The sequence below is a fragment of the Asterias rubens genome, chromosome 13 (genome assembly GCF_902459465.1).
Source record: "Asterias rubens chromosome 13, eAstRub1.3, whole genome shotgun sequence".
Classification (NCBI taxonomy): Eukaryota; Metazoa; Echinodermata; class Asteroidea; order Forcipulatida; family Asteriidae; genus Asterias; species Asterias rubens.
Window position 1 is genome coordinate 4,075,834 of NC_047074.1, and position 22,026 is coordinate 4,097,859.

The 22,026-nt window shown below is 39.8% G+C and overlaps 1 protein-coding gene across 1 annotated transcript in view; it reads left to right on the plus strand.

The window, feature by feature from the left end:
• The first annotated feature begins 2,100 nt into the window (after positions 1–2,100).
• Positions 2,101–22,026, plus strand: part of LOC117298642 (arrestin red cell-like) — a 48,882-nt gene continuing 28,956 nt past the window's right edge. The window contains exons 1-5 of the mRNA XM_033781960.1: positions 2,101–2,206; positions 10,718–10,860; positions 12,628–12,726; positions 15,764–15,866; positions 21,143–21,312. Coding sequence (XP_033637851.1) covers positions 2,101–2,206; positions 10,718–10,860; positions 12,628–12,726; positions 15,764–15,866; positions 21,143–21,312 — 621 coding nt within the window. The remainder of the gene's footprint in view (positions 2,207–10,717; positions 10,861–12,627; positions 12,727–15,763; positions 15,867–21,142; positions 21,313–22,026) is intronic.

A 22,026-nucleotide genomic window follows, 5' to 3' on the forward strand; every position in this document is an offset into this window, starting at 1 on the left:
TGCGTATAGTGAGTCCAATTGGGGACAGATAGAATCCTTATAACTTTGTATTGTCATGATAATGTAATGACCCTTTCATCCAGACTGATACATAGATACAATACAAAATTAAGCATGAAGTCAAGGTTCCACACGCATATGGCGGATCCGTGCAAGTAGTGAATATATACATGTAACCAACCTTAGTATTAAATCGTTGCCGTACCCACTGCTAAAATGTAGGATTCAAACTGCCTCTAGCTGCTGGGCTTTCTCGGTGGTCTAGTTGGTAAGACACTGCTTTAGAATTGCAAGTGTCTGGGGTTCGAATCTTACCCGAGTAATATGCCTGTCATTTTGTTCACAGAACACTGGAAAGTACTGAGTATATAGTGCGAACACGTGTCGGTGTAAGGGTACAAACCAAGGCCGTGTCCGAAACGACGACTTCGGCTACAGTTACGTCTAGATCAGCGCGTCTTCCAGTGTTGAAGAATAGGCAGACGCGCGCGCCCTAGCCGTAGCTGTAGCCGAAGTCGCCGTTTCGGACACGGCCCAACATTAAAACAGCCTGGTAGCATTGCAGACTGGCAATACTTACTTTGAATGTTTCGTGTGAAGCGAATTAAAAGTCACAGCTCTTTTTTTTTGTGCTGCAAATGTTTCGGACGAGTAGGGCACAATAATTTGAAGCACTTTGAGACACCCGTTCGGGAGTGAAAAAGCGCTATATAAACTCAAAATATTATTATATTATTACTATAAGCTCTACCAGTACCATAGTGCTTAACTCTTACAAATTGTTTGTTGCAAATTTGTGATGTCAAAATTCGCATTGTGCATTTGCAGGAAGTATGAACCGGGCTTAATATGGTCATTAAAGTTTTGTAGCTAAAAATCAAAAAGCAGAAGAACGGTGTTTTGTCAGAGACTTTGTGCAGATTCATATCAGGCTTATTTTGATTGTGACATTCAAATAAATACATAGTTGTAACTGCTTCGTTTTTGAAAGGGCAGGGGCGCCAAGGCATTTTCCCCTTGGTAAAGGGCAGCCTGTGAGGAAATTTTAAATTCTACTGGAGCATTTTAAGGACACCAAGGCATTTGACCAGGGGGCATGGAGGCAATCGCCTTCCTCGCCTCCGTGAAGTATCAGGCCCGCTAATGTGTAACTTCATGTAAGCTGCTGGTGGAGTTAATTTATTGAATGACCTGCCCCACTTAAACACCCTTTGCCTTCCACTCTAGCCAGTTTTAAAGGACAGTCAAGAACTTGGAGTGTGTGCTTTAGCAACCCAAATTGGAAACATGTTAGAGCTTTTGGTCATTGGTTGAGCATTTTTTAGTGTTGGGTTGAACCACGGGGATGCAGCTGTTCCGACCAAACAGTAACCGACTTCTTGGCTCGGTTAAACTTGGTTTCAAGATGGGGGGGGGGGGGGGGGACTCTAAAAACTAAAAACTCTAAAATCTGTTCTTTTAAAAATGAAATAGCTTAAAGCATAAAAATAAAGGAAAGGTGATCAAATTACTAAGACTAAGTTCAATTATGCTAAAATTAGTTAAAATGAAGGCAAATTGTTCCAGATCTAGTGAAAAGACTGCATTAGCACCTGTAATGTACATGTATGTCCATGATACGTCCATACATCCATGGACAAAACCCTCTGAAGAACTGATGCCTCCAAATTAACATTTATAAATTGGTTGGTAACTTGAAACCTGCATCAGGAAGTTCTGTCGGTGAGCCCACAGTAGAAGCCTGAAACTCTTTAACTGTTGTGTGGACGCCCCAAGATTATGATAATGCAAAGCTGTTAACGGAACTGGTACGGTATGCAGAAGTTTTATTGACCCAGAACAGATGAAATTCCACAAGTTGTGTTTTAAGGCAGAATAGCATCTTCTTTGGAACGCGGAATCTTTGGCAAATTTGCTGATTGATTCTCGTTCTGCAAAGGCACCGTCTTTGTTTTTGCGGTGAAGAAAATTTAATAAGAGACGCCGGGAAATGGATTGAGTCCATCGATTGGAGTTCCACGGGCCAAAAGGGGATGGGGTAGAAGTGTTGGGAATTATGCAAATTATGTCATCCATCCTAATTGTATTGATGTACTCATTATGTCTTTCTTTGTTTTTCTCCTACCTACCCTCCCCTTTCAACAGATAACAACGTACCTGGGAAAGCGTGACTTCATCGATCACATGACACATATTGACAGTATCGGTAAGTCGGCTTATTCAAATGATGCATTTAGCAAACTATAAGCGCAAGTTTGTATTGGAATAACAAGGGCTGGTTTGCTACAGACCTGAAGGGCTGCAAACTATGGACAAGACAACATTACCCTGTACTGTACATTGATGGTATAATATCTCTTGATGGTAAAATGTATGTGTGCAATTTAAAGGCAGTGGACACTATTGGTCATTACTCAAAATAATTATTAGCATAAAAACTTACTTGGTAAGAGGTTTGAAGTATAAAACATTGTGAGAAACGGCTCCCTCTGAAGAAACATAGTTTTCAAGAAAGAATTTATTTTCCACGAATTTGATTCTGAGACCTCAGATTTAGAATTTGAGGTCTCAAAATCAAGCATTTGAAAGCACACAACTTCGGGTGACAAGAGTGTTTTTTACTTTCATTATTATCTCACAACTTCGACAACCAATTGAGCTCAAATTTTCACAGGTTTGTTATTTTATGCATACGTTGAGATACACCAATTAAGAAGACTGGTCTTTGACAATTACCAAAGGTGTCCATTGTCTTTAATAGTCACGGTATTGGTTCGTCAAATGTCACATACATGTACATTCATGTAACACAATAGGCTTTCATGTGTGTACATGTCTTTTCCCTCTTATCCTCTTAGTGAAATGGAGCGTAACTCATTAAAGTTAGTCATAATGGGACGAGGTAGTAGACGAGCTGCTCTACAAACTACAATCCCAGACATATCTCGTTGGGCCCCCCCCCCCCCCACCCCCTTTCAATGTTGGTTCTAATTGCCAATCTTCTTCTGTGTCACAGTCAACATTGAGCGGGGGGGGGGGGGGGGGACAAATTGTTTATTGTCAGTGGAAAGTGAACAGGGAATTGTTTTACATAACTCTAGGAATGGGTGGCTCAAGCATTTTGGCCGGGATTGTAGGCTCCTAGTGGATAATACCCATACCTACATCTTGATGGACTGTTCAGGGGGGGGGGGGTAACCCTGTTTCAGTCATGGAGTAGGGACCTAGCCCCTGGTGACAGTTGATTTGGGTCAATAGCCCAAATCAGTTAAGTGTACATGTAGTCTTCACCTTGCAAATGGCAGTGTGCCTGAGTGCCCTTGTGATGTTAGGCGATATCTCACATATTTTTTGCTCATTTCATGGCTCTGCTTACCGCTGAATTGTGCGCTTACGATCACCATTTTTTGCAATTACTATCACTATTCTTTGCTTACTGTACAAGCTCCGAATAGTTGCACTAACTGTGTAAGTGACAACTGCCTAGTAACGTGGAAAATACACCCAAGTGCACAACACAAAATCCCTGCAAACCTCTTTAAATAATCATTTTTGATATCCATGAGAACCGATTCTTTACTTATGGTAAGCAGAGCCCACCAAGACTAATGAAATAGTATTTGTCACTTCGTCGTACTGCGAAGAAGCGAAGCACAGCTGATTGAATTAAAGCATGGCCTATAATTGTCTGTGTCTGATTTACTTTTATTGTTGCATCGAAAGAGTTGCCTACTGCAATGGCGCGCCAATGCACACTTCACATTTCAGCCTGAATTTTTGCATATTGTGCCCACGGCAATTTGCAACCCTTTTGTTGTGGCTATCTTCAAAGTCGTGACTGGTTGGAGTGCGACGCATCCAGTAGTGAATATCACTATAGTCACCTTGGTCTGAAACACAGATCCTTTTGATTATTATTATACAAATATTGAGTGGCTCAGAGTGGAATGGGAGGAATATTATCGCAAGGTAAAAGTTGGACTGTTCCGTTTCACGAGGCGAAGCCGAGTGAAATGGAACAGTTCAAATTTTACCGTGCGATAATATTCCTTCCATTCTACGAATTAAAGCCACTCAATATTTGTTTTATATGACTGACATATAGATCCTTGTCATTTGATGTATTTTAAAAGTATAACATTAGGAAAAATCACACAAATTACTGACAACCAAAAATCATACAGTGCCGCATAGCGGCAACAGTGCACAAATCGGGTCACAACCTTTTCCACAGATGCTTCTTTGTTTTAGCAGCGCGCGGCGGCGCTGTACTGCTCAAAAAATTTGGGAACAAGGATGATCCTAATTCCTAACTGTTGAATGGAAATGCTATTCCCCATGGGCGAATAGGTCTTTTTGATCGCCGGTGCGGATGGGAGTAATAGTGAATGTCACGTGAAGTAAGTTCCACCAATCAAATGACAAGGATCTGTGTGTCAGTTATATAAACATTTATAGTCCTCAAGTTTCAATTGTGTAAAACCATTAACTGCGAACATTTTGAAAAAAAAAACAGTCCATGATACTTTCTTCAAATGTCACCTTGCAAATAATTGGCTTATGTTTGTACAATTATACGTAATCTTCAAATGAAGTGAAGCGTAATTAATATTGCATTACAGGATGGTTTTTACATGTATGAGGTCACGAACCGTTTCAAGATCACATGACATGTATTATGCCATGACAGTATTGGATACGCTAGACAGTTTCAACAATAATGTCATTTTGTACGCTACGCTTACATTACAATAATACACAATCACATTTAAAGCCATTGGACCCTTTCGGTACAGGGAAAAAGAAAAAAAAGTTCACAGATTTACAAATAACTTACAGGGTTTACAGAATGTAGTGGTGAAATACTTCTCTTGAAATATTATTCCATGAAATGCTTTACTTTTTGAGAAAACAGTAAAACAATACCAATTCTCGTTAACGAAGCGCTATATTTTTCCGTATTCCACTCGCGCTTGTGTGATAACTTATAATAATTTCAGTTTGCGGTTGCACCATGTGTATCTACTTTACTGTGTGTTAAATTTGTTCTTTGAGAATTTGTCTTGCTATTTAATTTCCTGCCGCGGAGTAGATTTTGAAAATGAGGAGACTACTAAGTTCTGCAAAGAACTATCTTGCTTATTAACTTTCTCCCGACGATGACTAGAACAGGCTAGTCTAGACCTTGAGACCAATTAAAGACTCACTCGGTTAAAGTGAAGTTAATACGAGAAGTCCCCTCAATTCACGAAGCGAAAGTAGTTGTCCCGGCCGATTTCCTACCTTCTGCTCAGAATAAACAGGACAGTTCTTTTCAGACCTGAGTAGTCTCCCGAATTCTGAAATCTACTCCGCGGCAGTAGAATAAATAGCAGAACAAGGACAAAATCGACACAGCAAAGTAGATATAGACGATGTGACCTATGTTTACATTCAAACCGCCCTCTGTTGACAAAACACTGTGTACGTCATGTTTCGCCAGGCAAAAAGACGCGTAGTCATGGTAAGATTGCATACACTTTCTAGCTGGCTGCCAAAACACAAAGGTTCTGCCTGGCGGTATGCGCGCGAATCATGTTAAGGTTTTCAAGTGTCAGAGGTCACATCCTCTATTAACAATGGTTTTACCGTAAACCAAATACACAGTATTGGATAGACTAGACAATTTCTACAAGAAGCATTTTGTATGCGAGAGTTACATTACAAATAAATGCAATCTTCAAATAAAGTGAAGCACAAATTAATATTGCATCAAGAGATGGTTAGAAAGGTCACAAACTGTTTCAAGAGCATGCGGCACATGTTGACAGTACATGTATCAGTACGCTATCGACAGTCCATCAGTCTCTTTTTATGCTGTTGTACATGAGGCTTACATGTTCATGTACGTACATGTACATGTATAGCCTGAACATCTGATGCACACTTTCGAGCCTCATGAATATTGCCAGATACCAGCTTTTGGCGGGATCCTGCCAAATTGACCTTTGACCTTGCATCCATTTCCCATGGAGATGCGCAGTCAATTCACCTGTAGGCTACGTTTTTCGATATACAGGTACATATAATTTGCTTATGTGCAACATACAAACATTACGCAGGCTGCAAGCAGACGACCGAGAGGGCAGCTGACAAAGTCGGACCAATCAAAACACAGATATGGAAAGCCTGCGTCACTTCACGTTTATCCAATGAAATCATTGTATCCAAACGTATCCAATGATATCATTGGACCCGTAAGACCAGCGCCTGATGGTATGCACACCCTTCTAAAACCTCAAGTCTTGGAAAGCGTACATGTAGAAGAGCGGAAGGGACCTGTTCGGTGTATAGTTTGTACACGTTTTGTTCGTGACTGATTTACGGATAGTGATTGGACATTGGTTTACTAGAAACCAATCTCAACTTAATAATCACACACCTTGTTCAGCAATGTGGCTAGGCTCGCAGGGACAGTTTGTCCGCCGTAACCTCTCAGGTTGTGCAAATTTATCCTGGCGAGACGAGTCATGTTGTTGCCCCGATGAAAGCTTATTAAGGTCGCTGTCATTTATACCTTGCGACTTTAGGTGGAAATTGACATTGGGCTGACATGTGAGGGTAGACGGTGTTGGAAGCAGAATTCTACAATATCCTCTTACAATCTTGCAACGCTTTCTGCCCGCCACTTTGTCAGTTGTAATTTATTTTTGCGCTTATTAGAGGAGGCGCAGAGATGCTCCGGTGCTCACGGCAAATGTAACTGCGAACAATTGATGGATGTTTTGAGTTAGGGTTGCCCCTGGATTTCCAGTTTCTGTTTTTATCAGGGATGAGGTAAATTATCTCTCATTGCGAAGGAGATGGGTACAGTGTTAACGAAGCGAGTTGATGCCGTGCCCTGTAAAGAGACACCATGCCTTTACAGTAGAGCTCTGTCACTTTAAGTAGGTTGGGAAGTGTGTGTTTCCAGCTTGCAATGCATCAGGTTAAAGGGACACCTTGCCTTGGATTGGTCGGGTTGGTCCATGAAAGGCGTTTGAAACCGTGCGTTCCAAAATGCATGTGGATAGAAAGATGTTTTGAAAGTTGAATATAATGATCCACACTTGAGTATCTCTCGAAATTGCACGGTTTTCCTTTAACAATGGGAACTTACACAGTCGGTAATTTTATGGAGTCAAAATTTTGACTCCACAAAATGGCCGACCATGTTTCTTCGCGGCGTCAAAAGGAAAACTATGCAAATTTCGAAAAAGCAGAGCTTGGGGAGGGATGCCTTACAGGACTGAAAGACAGACAAACAAGCGGACAACAAAAATATAAAAAATGAACAAAAAATAAATAAACCTTGTGTAGAGCAGGGGTTGGTAAAAAGAGAGAACAAAAACAGACCAAATAGGAAAATGTAAGTGAGAATATATGATCTAAATGATTGTTGTACAAAGTCTCCCTTTTGATTGCAAGATGCAAATGTCGGCAGCCTTGCTGTACAAACATTGAGTGCGTTTTACCAAAGATCTTGTTTGTACACTCTTCAAAACTTGAAATGTATGCTTTGTTCAGACAATTTGTAAACGCTGTGTTTCTTAGAAAATTCATTTAATAAGTTGATATTTTACCAGCCTGATGAACATCTTTCATGAATTTGTAAACGATCCCCCCATCCAAAAAATATACAAGTTCATATTTACATGTGGTTTGTGTTTACTTTGCAAACAGACAGAGCTATTATGGAAAGTGGTATGTAGACTTATCAGAACAAACAGTGGGTCAACCTGAACAACCCAAACAGCTTTTAGTTTTGAGTGAAAGCGTTGCTAAAGGGTAACCAGTGCAGCGATCTCCGCTCAGCCTCATCAGTGTTGATCCCAATCTCTATGATAAATTCTCATAGATGAGGTCAAGCAAGGTCACGGCTAGTAGTTACTCTTTATGAGTCTCTGTGAAACATGCCCTGGAAAACAGACTCTAAAGGGTAACCAGTGCAGCGATCTCCGCTCAGCCTCATCAGTGTTGATCCCGATCTCTATGATAAATTCTCATAGATGAGGTCAAGCAAGGTCGCGACTAGTAGTTACCCTTTATGAGTCTACTGTAAAACATGCCCTGGAAAACAGACTCTAAAGGGTTACAAGTGCAGCGATCTCCGCTCAGCCTCATCAGTGTTGATCCCAATCTCTATGATAAATTCTCATAGATGAGGTCAAGCAAGGTCGCGACTAGTAGTTACCCTTTATGAGTCTACTGTAAAACATGCCCTGGAAAACAGACTCTAAAGGGTTACAAGTGCAGCGATCGCAGCTCAACCTCATCAGTGTTGAGTCTCATAGATGAGGTCAAGCGAGGTCATGGCCACTAGTTACTCTTTAAGAGTCTCTTGGAAACATGCACCTGAAAACAGACTCTAAAGAGTAACCAGTGCAGCGATCTCAGCTCAGCCTCATCAGTGTTGATCCCAATATTACTCTATGATAAATGCTCATAGATGAGGTCAAGCAAGGTCGCGGCTACTAGTTACTCTTTAAAAGTCTCTGTGAAACTTGCCCCTGAAAACAGACTCTAAAGGGTAACCAGTGCAGCGATCTCAGCTCAACCTCATCAGTGTTGATCCATACAAATGAGGTCAAGCAAGGTCGCACCCACCAGTTACTCTTTAAGAGTCAGTCTCAAAACATGCCCTGGAAAACAGACTCTAAAAGGGTAACCAGTGCAGTGATCTCAGCTCAACCTCATCAATGTCTTCCTCATAGATGAGGTCAAGCAAGGTCACATCCACCAGTTACTCTTTAAGAGTCAATCGCAAAACATGCCCAGGGTCTGTTGTGCTACCAAGTAATGAAGTGAACGCATAATCTTTTCATCATAATGTACAAACATCTTCCATCCAGCACGGCCTGTCATAGGTAGCTGTCTGGGGACTCCCTCCTGGGTAAAATGCCCATCAATTCAAGTTGCACTGGGTCTTCCTGATTGCACGTTAGGTAAATGGGGGGACAGTCTTATTCCATAATTGAGAGCGTAAGAGACATTTATATAAATATCTTGACCTACTATTTGCTTGTCATGTTTTTCCTGTCGTTTATTTTTCCCGCCGTTTGTTTACTGTAGGAATGCAATTTCATGGTTTAGTCTAGGGACTGTCAGGGTGTCTTGACACTTGTAGATGAAACTAAAGGAATGGAGAGTTGAGCAGCCGATAATCTTAAAGCTGCATAGTTCATTTTTACCCTCACACCGATGTGTTTTAAGTACGGTATACTCAGTACTGTACTAAAAGCGCTGTGAAAAAAATCCATAGGCAAATCACTCGAATGGGATTCGAACCCACAACTTTTGCATTGCTAGAGCAGGTGTCTTACCACCGAGCTAGCCCGGTGGCTAGAAGCAGCTCGAACCCTATGGGTTATCAGTGTGTACTGTAATAATAATAACAACAACAACAGCAGCAGCAGCAGCAGCAGCAGCAGCAGCAGCAGCAGCAGCAGCAGCAGCAGCAGCAGCAGCAGCAGCAGCAGCAGCAGCAGCAGCAGCAGCAGCAGCAGCAGCAGCAGCAGCAGCAGCAGCAGCAGCAGCAGCAGCAGCAGCAGCAGCAGCAGCAGCAGCAGCAGCAGCAGCAGCAGCAGCAGCAGCAGCAGCAGCAGCAGCAGCAGCAGCAGCAGCAGCAGCAGCAGCAGCAGCAGCAGCAGCAGCAGCAGCAGCAGCAGCAGCAGCAGCAGCAGCAGCAGCAGCAGCAGCAGCAGCAGCAGCAGCAGCAGCAGCAGCAGCAGCAGCAGCAGCAGCAGCAGCAGCAGCAGCAGCAGCAGCAGCAGCAGCAGCAGCAGCAGCAGCAGCAGCAGCAGCAGCAGCAGCAGCAGCAGCAGCAGCAGCAGCAGCAGCAGCAGCAGCAGCAGCAGCAGCAGCAGCAGCAGCAGCAGCAGCAGCAGCAGCAGCAGCAGCAGCAGCAGCAGCAGCAGCAGCAGCAGCAGCAGCAGCAGCAGCAGCAGCAGCAGCAGCAACAATAACAATAATAATAATAACAATAATAATAATAACAATAATAATAATAATAATAATTGTGGCTTCTTATATAGCGCACATGTCCGTCACCCAGTGAAGCTCCTGGCGCTGTAACATACAGTATTTCCTGCCATATTTTGGACTACGTTTTGAATTATGAGACCTAATTCTGATAGCACCATGTAATGCTTAACAAGGTGCTGTGGCGCAATTTGCTGCCGATCCGACCAGGAACACCGGGGCGAACCCCTTCTCTTTTCGATAAGTGCACTGGGTTCGTTTACATGCGTTACATATAACACATGGGACCAACAATGTGATTTTTGCATCAGGATTTAAGAATATACATGTACATGGTATTGGTTTTTACAACTGCACCGATGTGCATTAAAAGCATTGTATACATGTACCCCTACTTGTCTGAGTCTTCAACATCCTTTAAAGTCCTATTCTAGTTTCAGACATCTCATTTTGCTTAATATCAAGTAATAAACTGCAAGAGAAACTGACTGAGTATTTTTGTTATAATTTGGGGTTCATCAAAGACAGATTGATTAAAGCTGGACTTCAACCTGCGACCTGAGTAAATTCCTGGTGATCAACTAACTGAGATATCTTATTATTTGTCTTTTTTCATTGAATAAATATTTAACTTTTCAATTAATACAATAAAGAACACCTGGGTTTTTATATTGCTTAATTATCTGTAACATTTTTATTTGTTTATGATTGTCATCAGATGGAGTTGTTTTGGTGGATACAGAATATGTGAAGAATCGGAAGGTGTTTGTTCACGTCTTGGCAGCGTTCCGTTATGGAAGAGAAGATCTGGATGTGTTGGGACTCACGTTCCGAAAAGATCTGTACCTGGCCTCCATGCAGGTAAAGTGTATTCAATATTTCTGCTAAATGTTTGTATTGATTCAGGTCGTCACATGATCATGCATGACCCTTCAAATTTTTTTGCAAAGAAAGGCCTGGTTCATATTTCCTTAGAATGCGAATGCGATACATGTACAAATTTTGATATCTCAGATTTGGAACAAATAATTTGCATCAGTTGATTTTTACTCAACTCCTGCAAAACATTCGGCTTCGAAAAGAGCCCTGTGACGTCAAAAGTAGGAAGTATGGACCAGACTAAAGCAGTCACCAAAAGGTATTTCTGGCAGTGCACAGTGTTTGAGCGGTCTACAGGACAGTTCTTGAGTTCTATAATTTACAGAATGTGGGTTCAAATCCTCGCCTGGTCAGTCAAGACACTTGTGTCCTTAAGCAAGGCACTTTATCATAATTGCTTCTCTCTACCCAGGAGTACGAATGAGTACCGGCGAGAGCTGGGGAGTGACATGTGATGGACTGGCATGGGAATATAAATATTATCAGTCGTTTGATGCCAAGGAAATCTAATATAAAACATCAACCTGATGAACTGTATTGGCTTAGGACAGACTTTTCTTTACATTGTCTTTAAAGGCAGTGGACACTATTGGTAATTACTCAAAATAATTATTAGCATAAAACCTTACATGGTATTGAGTAATGGGGAGAGGTTGATAGTATAAAACATGGTGAGAAACGGCTCTCTCTGAAGTAACCTAGTTTTCGAAAAAGAAGTAATTTTCCACGAATTTGATTTCAAGACCTCAGATTTAGAATTTGAGGTCTCAAAATCAAGCATCTGAAAGCACACAACTTCCTTGTGACAAGGGTAATTTTTCTTTCATTATTATCTCGCAACTTTGACGACCAATTGAGCGAAAATTTTCACAGATTTGTTATTTTATGCATGTTGAGATACACCAAGTGAGAAGACTAGTCTTTGACAATTACCAATAGTGTCCAGCGTCTTTAAATCTCCTGAATGTTAACATCTGGGAGGTTCTGGGTCAAGTAAAAGAGGGAACCCTGGACAGCGAGCCATTCTCAGGAATTTGGTTATTTGTCAAATCTCATCCCAGGTTGATACGCGTTAAGAATCTTGAGTGCGCAAGTGCGATTAAAGCCATTGGACACTTTCAGAACAAACAAAAAATTTAAGTTCACAGATTTACAAATTACTTACAGGGTTTACAGAAGGTAATGGTGAAAGACTTCTCTTGAAATGTTATTCCATGAAATGCTTTACTTTTTGAGAAAACATTAAAACAATATCAATTCTCGATATCGAGAATTACGGATTTATTTTAAACACATGTCATGACACGGCAAAATGTGCGAAAACAAGGGTGGGTTTTCCCGTTATTTTCTCCCGACTCCGATGACCAATTGAGCCTAAATTTTCACAGGTTTGTTATTTTATATATAAGTTGTGATACACCAAGTGTTGGCCTTGGACAATACTGTTTACCAAAAGTGTTTAATGGCTTTTAAAAAAATACATTCGCCAACTTCTTGGAAAATAAGTCTCCCCTGGGCAAATTATTTCCAGGTTGTGATCACCATTTTCATAGAGCTGCTAAACCTGACAGTAAATGTACATGTACTAGAATAAAGTTACCTAATCAAATAAGCCATCTGTGACTTGTACATAATGTTTGCTTCGCAGAAAAACTAATTTGAGCGATATTTTCCGCTGTAGCAGCTTTGTGAAATTGGACCCTCAGTTCTTGCTCTAATCATTTTGTTCTGATTGATTTATTGTTGCAGGTGTACCCGCCTGTTCCTGAGGAGCAGAAACCCTTGACACGATTGCAAGAAAGACTGATTAAGAAGCTAGGGGGCAGTGCGTACCCCTTTCTCTTTCAGGTAGCATTTTAGTTTTAGTTTTTTTTTCATCCCTTTTTTAATTTTGTTATTTTATTTTGGTTTATGTATCAAGTGTAAAAAGGATTTGGGTTTCTTTTTGTAATACAAAACACAATCTCCACAGATTTACATTTAACTTACACCGTTTGAAGATAATGATAGTATAAAGCTTACCTTAAAATATCACCAGCTGAGGTGGTGTAGTTTTTGATAAATGAGTAAAACAATGTCACAAAATTACGTTTAACATGCTGAAACAATTTTCAACTTAAGAGACAACAATTATTTGTGTGACTTGTTTTACTCATTTCTCAAAAATGGGAAGCTTTCTACCATCATTATTTTCAAACTGTGAGTTTAATGTAAATCTGTGGGCATTGTGTGTTGTGTCCTACAAAAAGTACCCAAACCCCTATAACCACAAGGGAAACTGACTGGGTCAATTTTGAATTAATTTGGGGTTGACCAAATAAAAATTTAAGAGAGCGGGACTTAAATCTTCACATCCAGATTAATGTGCCGGTGCTCAACCAACTCAGCCATCTCCCTGTTTTGTTAATATCTTTGCTTGGGGGGGGGGGGGTTCTACTAACTGAGCTATCCTCCCCCAAATGTTGGCGCTCTCCCTATTTTGTCAATATCTTTGTTGAGGTTTTTTTTTTTGGGGGGGGGAAACAAATCTAATAAGAAGGAGAATTTGACACCAAACAAATTGTACGTATCTTGCCGATTTGTGTTGCCTTGCTAACCCCAAGTCAACTTGAGTGATAATGCCCTCTCATGATAACATGTATTTATGGGTCGGATATTTACGATTGATGACACCTTTTTATAACACAAAACAGGTTGTACACATACGATAATGGTACAATAGATCGTATAGATCGTACATGTTTACGACCCTGGCACTGAAGGAGTTAAAAAGCTATTGACCCAGTTTTTGTACTGCCTGCCCTCTTTGCATTTTCTTCACAAATAAACATCAAAGCAGGCTGTGCATAATATTTGTGCTACAATCGTGTCAGTGATAAATGGATAGATATATTTTTAGGATGGAATGGAATTTTAGCCTGTTGCATGGGCGTTCAACCAAATTGCTTTTCTGTCATGAATTGCAAAGGAAATTTAGCTGTGATCCTTGGCCACACGGCAGCTACATGTAATGACTGTATGGCTTCTGACAGGCACCTGACTAATAGGGAAACTGCCAACATAGAGACTAGATAGCTCAGTTGATAGAGCTGGTTCAATATTGACCCATTTCACCTGACGTCATCTTGAATGCCCCATACTGGTGGGCAATTTCACTGTGCGTTTTTATATATAACTCTATGCTGTGCGTTATGCAGTGAAGTGCACATTAATTTTTAGGCGACACGGCGTTAATACACGTAAACCTAACCGCCCACCAACATGGTGAGCGAGGCATCAGTCGACGCGTGTGACACGCGTGCAAGGGGTCAATAGTCCCACTCAAGTAAATTTTTGTTTGTTCAAAACCCAAATCATTTCAAATTCACCCAGTCAGTTTCCCCCTATGCTTTATATTTTACAACTGTACATATGTACCTAAATGTATTTTTTACTGTGCACAAGATTGACACACGGCCATGAATCTTGGATTTATCTATTCTGTGCACATCCTTTCCCTCTGGCCATGAAAATGGAGGGAAGGTGCTTTAGCATTGAGATCCCTGCGCACAGGAAGCATAAAATGCTGTCACCACCCACGCTTGACAAACCCTGATGTGAATATGTCCTCAAAGGTAGCGTCACAGATTGGTGTACATGTATGTCCATAACATAAAGCTGAATTATAGGACAGGTTCTCAATTAAGAGATAATCAAAGTCACATGTCAAAGTTTTAGTTGACTGCAGTGGCTGTGTCTACTTGTTGAGAAAACAGCAACAAAAATTCACTGTATTTTTATTAATATAAACCACAAGGGAAACTGACTGGGTAAATTTTGAAATGATTTTTGGGGTTGAACAAAGAATTGACTAGAGTGGGATTTGAACCAACGACCTCCGGATTAACGTGCCAGTGCTCTACCATTTTTTATTAAGAACAGATATAATATTTGACCCTAATATAATGAGACATGTTATGGACCAATCCAGATATACCAAGTTATATTTTAGAATAGAGACGCAGGTCACATTATCTTATGATTTTGTTTCCTCCAAGATATGTTTAGAGTATCAAAAATTTTCCCAAGGCCATGGGTTCAAAACCCACCTGTTTTGCGGTGTATGGATGTAGTTCACCGGAAGCGCTGAAAATGCTGAGTGTTATACAAAGGTGTCGCATCAGTCAAAATCAGGTATCATGTTACAACGATGAAGATTTATTGCTTGGTTGAACAAAGACAAATTTAATAAAGCGGGACTTGAACACTTGACCTCTGGGAAGCATGCCTGTGCTCTACCAACTGAGCTTTCTAGCTGTTTTCCTATTTCGTTCGGGGTGCCAAAGAGATATGTTGACAACAAAGGGAGACCACTAACATAGGGCGAGATAGGTCAGTGGGAGACTTTGGAACGCTTGGTGGCAGCAGACTTACCAGGTAAATTTCCATTGTTTACGTAGGTGTGAGCATGGGCACATTACCGAGAACAATGGATTTTACCTGGTAAGTCTGCTGCCACCTAGCGTCCCAAAAGTATCCCATTGATAGAGTACTGGCACGTTAAAGCCATTGGACACTTATGGTAAACAGTATTGTCCAAGGCCCACACTTCGTGTATCACAACTTATATATAAAATATCAAACTTGTGAAAGTTAAGGCCTCGTTTCGCCGTGTCATTACATGTGTTTAAAATAAATCCGCAATTCTCGCTATCGAGAATTGATATTGTTTTAATGTTTTCTCAAAAAGTAAAGCATTTCATGGAATAATATTTCAAGAGAAGTCTTTCACCATTACCTTCTGTAAACCCTGTAAGTTATTTGTAAATCTTTGAACTTTTTTTGTTTGTTTTCTGTTCTGAAAGTGTATAATAGCTTTAATCGTCATTAATTTGTTTTCTTGCAGTTGCCTGAGAATTCCCCGGCATCTGTCACACTACAGCCTGCACCTGATGATCGGGAGGGTAAACCATGCGGGGTGGACTACGAACTAAGAACCTACGTGGCAGGTAAGTTATAAAATTATCAAACCTGTGAAAATTTGAGCTCAATCGGTCATCGAAGTTGCGAGATAATAATGAAAGAAAAATCACCCTTGTCACACGTAGTTGTGTGCTTTCCAAGCTTGATTTCGAGACCTCAATTTCTACATCTGAGGTCTCGAACTCAAAGTCCTGGAAAATAACTTCTTTCTCAAAAACTACGTTACTTCAGAGGGAACCGTTTCGCATAATGTTTTATACTTACAACCTCTCCCCATTACTCGTTAACAAGTAAGGTTTTATGGTAATAATTATTTTGATTAATGCCAATAGTGTCCACTGCCTTTAATTCTAGGGCTCTCAAATCTGTCTAGAATATAATATTTTGAGGGCCTACAAAATAAGGCTGATGCTCTGTTTTCTCCTGTGAAGTGGGGTGCACACTAAAGTAGATTCCTCATGTACAATCGTAACTGCATTCAGTACAGCATCTTGCACAATCAGATGCTTAAATGGTGAATGGCCGCTCATCAGGTGCATGCACTTTTGCTGAACCGACCCCCACCATTGTGTAGAGTAGATGGCCCAGTATGCAATATCCTTGATCCTGTACCCACTATAGAAGCAAAGAATCGATCAGTCTGATGTCCTCACGATTATGAAGAAAGGGAAGAATCTCATAAAGAAATAGAAAACCTCCCTTTGGAGAGAAGGGGATGGAGGAAAGATATTGAACATCCTTAAACTGTAACCGGGGAAATAGCAACGGTCTGCCATTAGCAGATGTTTTTATTCCATTAGAGATGTTTAAAGGAGTTGGGTACTTTTTGTAGCACAAAACACAATGTCCACAAATTTACATTAAACTTACACCGTTTGAAGATAAAGATAGTGGAAAGCGTACCTTAAAATATCACTAGCTGAGGTGCTGTAGTTTTTGAGAAATGAGTAAAACAATGTCATGAAAATACGTTTTTACATGCACTTCAGCATGTAATATTTCAAGGGAAGCTTTCTACTATCATTATCTTCAATGTAAATCTGTGGACATTGTGTTTTTTGTCCTACAAAAAGTACATAGACCCTTTAATATCTGGATTTAGCAATTTAGAAAGCATCAATTTAATTTTGTTTTGCTTTTAAAGACACTGGACACTATTGGTAATTGTCAAAGACTAGACTTCACACTTGGTGTATCTCAACACTATTTTGAGCAATTACCACTAGTGTCCACTGCCTTTATAAGCTTAATTAAATAAAGTAGTAACATTGATAAGTAAGAACTGAAATCTAATCACGTGACGCCGAATGATGTCATTTTCATCCAACATAACTGAATAATGGTAGACGTTTATGAATGCTCCGAACAGCTTTGAAACGCCCTCCTTTGATTGAGTTATTTGACCGGATGATGTATATTAACGCCCCTTGGCAATCCATTGTGTAGCGTGCACAGTGATGCATCTAACTTGCTGGCTTCATTTCACTCGTACAAAGAGGGACAAATCGGTACCGAAAGACAGTCCATAATAAATGGATAGAGAATTTTTTTTCAAAATACGGTGCATTTTATGAGAAAAACCAAAATCTAAGACCCTTTGGTTATGAGCCACAAGCTTGCGTTTACCTGAGTTGTATTAATTTTGGTTTTTACCCATACACCGATGTATGTTAGCACTGTATACTCGGTACTTTCCCGAGTCCTGTGAAAAAATATCACAGGCATGTGACTCAGATGGGATTGGAACCCACGACCCTTGCAATTCTAGAGCAGAATTTTTGCATGTAAACAAAGGTGGAACTACAAACATACATGGAAGGTTACCCTGAACAAAAACACTCCAGTGTTTTATGAGCAGTTACAGTAAGAAAAAGCAAAACATGGGATGGGAGTAAAAAACAAATGTCCCTCATTGGGATTTGAAGCCAAGACCCTGACACTCCGGGCAGATGCTCTAGCAACTGAGCTAGAATGTATGAGGCGCAGCGATATTCCCTCAGGTTTTCCCGAAGAAAGAAAAAGGAAATTCCTATATTGTGTCCCGACTAAATTCTAAAATATAATATCATCAAATTAATTTATCATTTTTTTTTTAAATAGTCTCAACAAGTAATATTTTCTTCATGTACATGTACAATATAGATTTTCCAATAAAAAAAACACTGGAGGAAAAAAAACATTTGACCTAAGAAAAAAAAGTAAAGAAGAACGAAACAGATGGGAAAAGGGGGTGGGGGAAAAAAAAAAATCAATTTTTCAGAGCAACTGTTGAAATGCTTATTGTTGGTCTAGCTGTGATTGATTTTCGTAGCTCTCTCAATAGCCCCTGTATAAATAAGAAACTTGAAGTTGACAATAATGAACTCTCATTGATCATCAGACTGTTAAGGGAAATAGATCGCGGTCAAAACAATCATTCTACCGTAGGAATTGGAAAACAGTCTAGAAATACTCATTTTGGTTTTACCCATATAAACACAGATGTGTGTAAGCACAGTCTACTCAGTGCTTTCCTGAGTTCTGTGAGAAACAGTCACAGGCGAGATTCGAACCACGACTTGTGTCTTTCCAGAGCAGTATCTTGCCAACTAGACTTGGCACATTACCCCCCCCCCCCCTCCCCCCCCCCCACCATATTTGAAGGGGCACTCTAAGGCCAAGACCAGGGGCAGCGGAGGGGCAACAGAGGCATACATGTGATTCTAGGCCCAATTTCAGATAAATTTCACTCTTACTGTAATATTCATAATAGTAATAATAATAATTTATTGATCTTATATTGCGCTCTCTCCAGGACCAGCCTGTTCGAGGGCGCATGACAGTAAAAATTGCAAAAGATTAAGAAAAAGACATACAATAAGAAAAAAGTTTATAAAAGTACACCCGTAAAAATTTATAAGCAAAGTAGATATATACAAGTTTACAAGCACAAAAGTGCATTAACACCCTAAAACAATAAAGGCTGTTAAAACAATGCAACTTTGATACAAGAGAGCAACACTCAAATAGAGACCATAAAATTAAAACTAAAATATACAAAACTCACTACACATTACCGAAGGCTTTCTTAAAAAGAAAAGTTTTGAGTTGCGATTTAAAAAGATTTTGGGAATGCAGTTTATGAATGTTAGCTGGCAAGTTGTTCCATGTTCTGAAATATCCGACCTGTCTTTTCCAACTCTCAGGCTTCCATTGTCATTACCATTTTTATTGGACCCATCAACAAACCCAAACACTGCTTGCTGGCGTGTCGTGAAAACCCTACCTGTGAAGCACCGCTTCCAGAGTGGAAGCCCCTAGATTACGCCATGCCTCGGTTTTATTTATCAAGGCGGTAATTGCCTTTTGAGACGAGGGTTAGTGTTGCGTTTTGCATTTGCGGATAGGGGAATGGCTTTGCGAGATGAAATCCTACTTTGATGAAAGCAAATAAAACAGGTTTGTAGAGGAGAGATGTTTACCCTGCATGTACACAGTAGATTTGGCTGCTTGTTTGCAATGGAGGACAAAGAGTTCATTAAGACTACATATGTAGGATGGAAACATTAATGATGGCACAAGGAAAACACGAAAATGCTCTCAAAGAAATTGAAACATAAGGGTTCACCCCAATCACAAGCAAGCGTATCGGGCAAACTAAACATTTTTTTTTTACAGAACCATATGCATTTCTCAAAAACTACAGCACCTCAGCAACAAATATTTTAAGGTACGCTTTCTACTATCATCATCTTCAATTGGTGTAAATTTAATGTAAATCTGTTGACATTGTGTTTTGTATTACAAAAAGTACCCAAATCCTTTAATCTAAAGAAAACTAGCCACTTAGTTTAATTTTTTCATATTGTAAAATCTCACTTTTTATAGAGTTGTCACTGACAGCACTCTTCAAAATTTGAATTCAACACAATATTTTACCACAGGACGTCTGTCACTCTTAAAAACTATAGTGCTGAATGCACACTTGAGTGCAGTAAGTGACAACTCTATAATAAGATAGATTTAACAATAATGTGAACAAGTTTTATTTATTCATGTTTTTTTTTATTCATGGTTTTATTCATTCATGGTTTATTAAAACACTGCAATACAGCGGCTATGAGCCGAAATGTATAGTTTACAAAAATAATCATTAAAAATATTACTATAATTACAAACAAAGAATGAAAAATCAGATGTATAAACACACAGGCAAAAATTTGAAATATAGATGGAGATTTGTCCACAGTTTAAAATGATCAATTTGAGTACATAATGAGGTTTCGACTGCCAATTATGTGTGATGCAAAGGCCTACTTCATCAATCCTTGATTTCATTTAAAAAAAGAATTAAAAAGTCTACTTTTTTTCTCAGAATATGAACAACTTTAGTGTCAACATAACCAGGTTTCATGACAATGTCATCAAATGGCTTCTGGAGAAACTCTAAAATAGAAAATATAATTTTTTTTAGCTTCCTAAAGGCCACCAATGACGTCAATGAAAAAAGAATTTGTTTATAAGATTGTAATCAACCAAATATTTTGTTTACACGACTCACGTTTTTAAAGGTGAAATTCGCAATTATTTATCACAAAATGTTAGCAGTTGGATTAAATGTGAATCTCTGATATGTCAACATTTATTTAAAGGAACATTACGTAATTGGTTTTTGCTAACAAAACAGTTGCTGACAGTGGAAACACTTTATATGTAAACTGACAAACCTGTAGAAGTTTGAGATCGATCGGCCATCTGGGTTACGAAAAAATAGTGAAGAACTGATTACACATTTTGCATGACATGGATTTAAAAAATATGAATTAAATGCTCACTGCAGCGATAACCTCCAAACGGGTAATTAGTTTTATTTCAGAAGACAGAAATATTTCAAGGGATGTTTTCTACTATCATCATCATAGACTATGTAAGTTTTATTTAAAACTTCGACTTAGTGGTTTAAAAAGCACGCTTAAATAGGTTTGTCTTAAGGCCAGCCTTGAATCTATCAACACTATGGGCTTCCTTAAATTGCTTAGGAAGCTCAGGTAAGAAAACCAAATAACACTGGCTCCTATCAACATCCAAGTATTATAACGAGTGATCGTCTTCTGGAGTAAAAAGAACCGTTGGTTTCAACCAGACGTTTCGATCAGTATGCTCTGATCGTCTTCTGGGCAAACCTTTCTATATCGTATTTCCACCATGCAAAGTTTCAAATCCTACTAATGAGTGATTTGTTGAGAATTACTTTTCATTCTAACTCACCCAGTTCAACCAAACGAAATAACATTTTCTATCTATCTATTTTTCTATCTATCAGATGCCATTGATGAGAAACCCCATAAGAGGAACTCGGTCAATCTGGCCATCCGTAAAGTCACCTACGCCAACCCTGAAATGCCCATCGCTCAACCCAGCGAGGAATGCTCAAAGACATTCCTCATGAATACCAACTCACCCTTGCATCTTGAGGCATCACTGGACAAAGGGGTACGTTGACCCCTCCAAACCTGTCCATTTACCGCTTCTCCTGGCACCTCAACCTGTTTGGATCTGACTTTTACATTTAATCTCAGAGCTTTTTTCCCCCATTTCAATTGGCCAGGGCCTAGTTTTATAAAGCCTGTAGTGTAAGCATACTTGCTAAGCACAAAAACATGTTGCCAACAGAAACTGGTTACCAGCCAAAGTTTACATTGTTGCAAACCAAACATATAAAGACACCTTACATTGGCCTATCTTTGATGTAACGTGCACGGCATGCCTGTAAGGCTTTCATTGGCTGAGAGTCGTGCGCAGTGCGTTCACTCGTGCACATTGCCATTGTTTAACATCAAAGATGGTGGTCAAATATGTCATGTGCAATCCCTCTATCTTGTTCCCAATTTAAATTTGATCCTCTTTGCTGTTTTTCGCCGGGGCATACTTTCAAAAAGCCTGTAGTGAAAGCATAAATACCTGCTTTTGAGCACACAAACATTTTACCTAACAGAAACTGGTTATCAGCCAAAATTCTATAAAGTTTACATTGTTGCAATGCACCTTGTTTTTGACCGCGCCAGGGCGCTATAAGTAGTATTTTTATCACTTCCGGGGATATACTCGATTCGCCCTGCACAGATTAATAGGCGTTCTGTCACTTTTCTTGAGACGTAGTTTCAACTTGCTTTAGAGGTGGATTATCACAGCTCCTTTAAAAGTCTT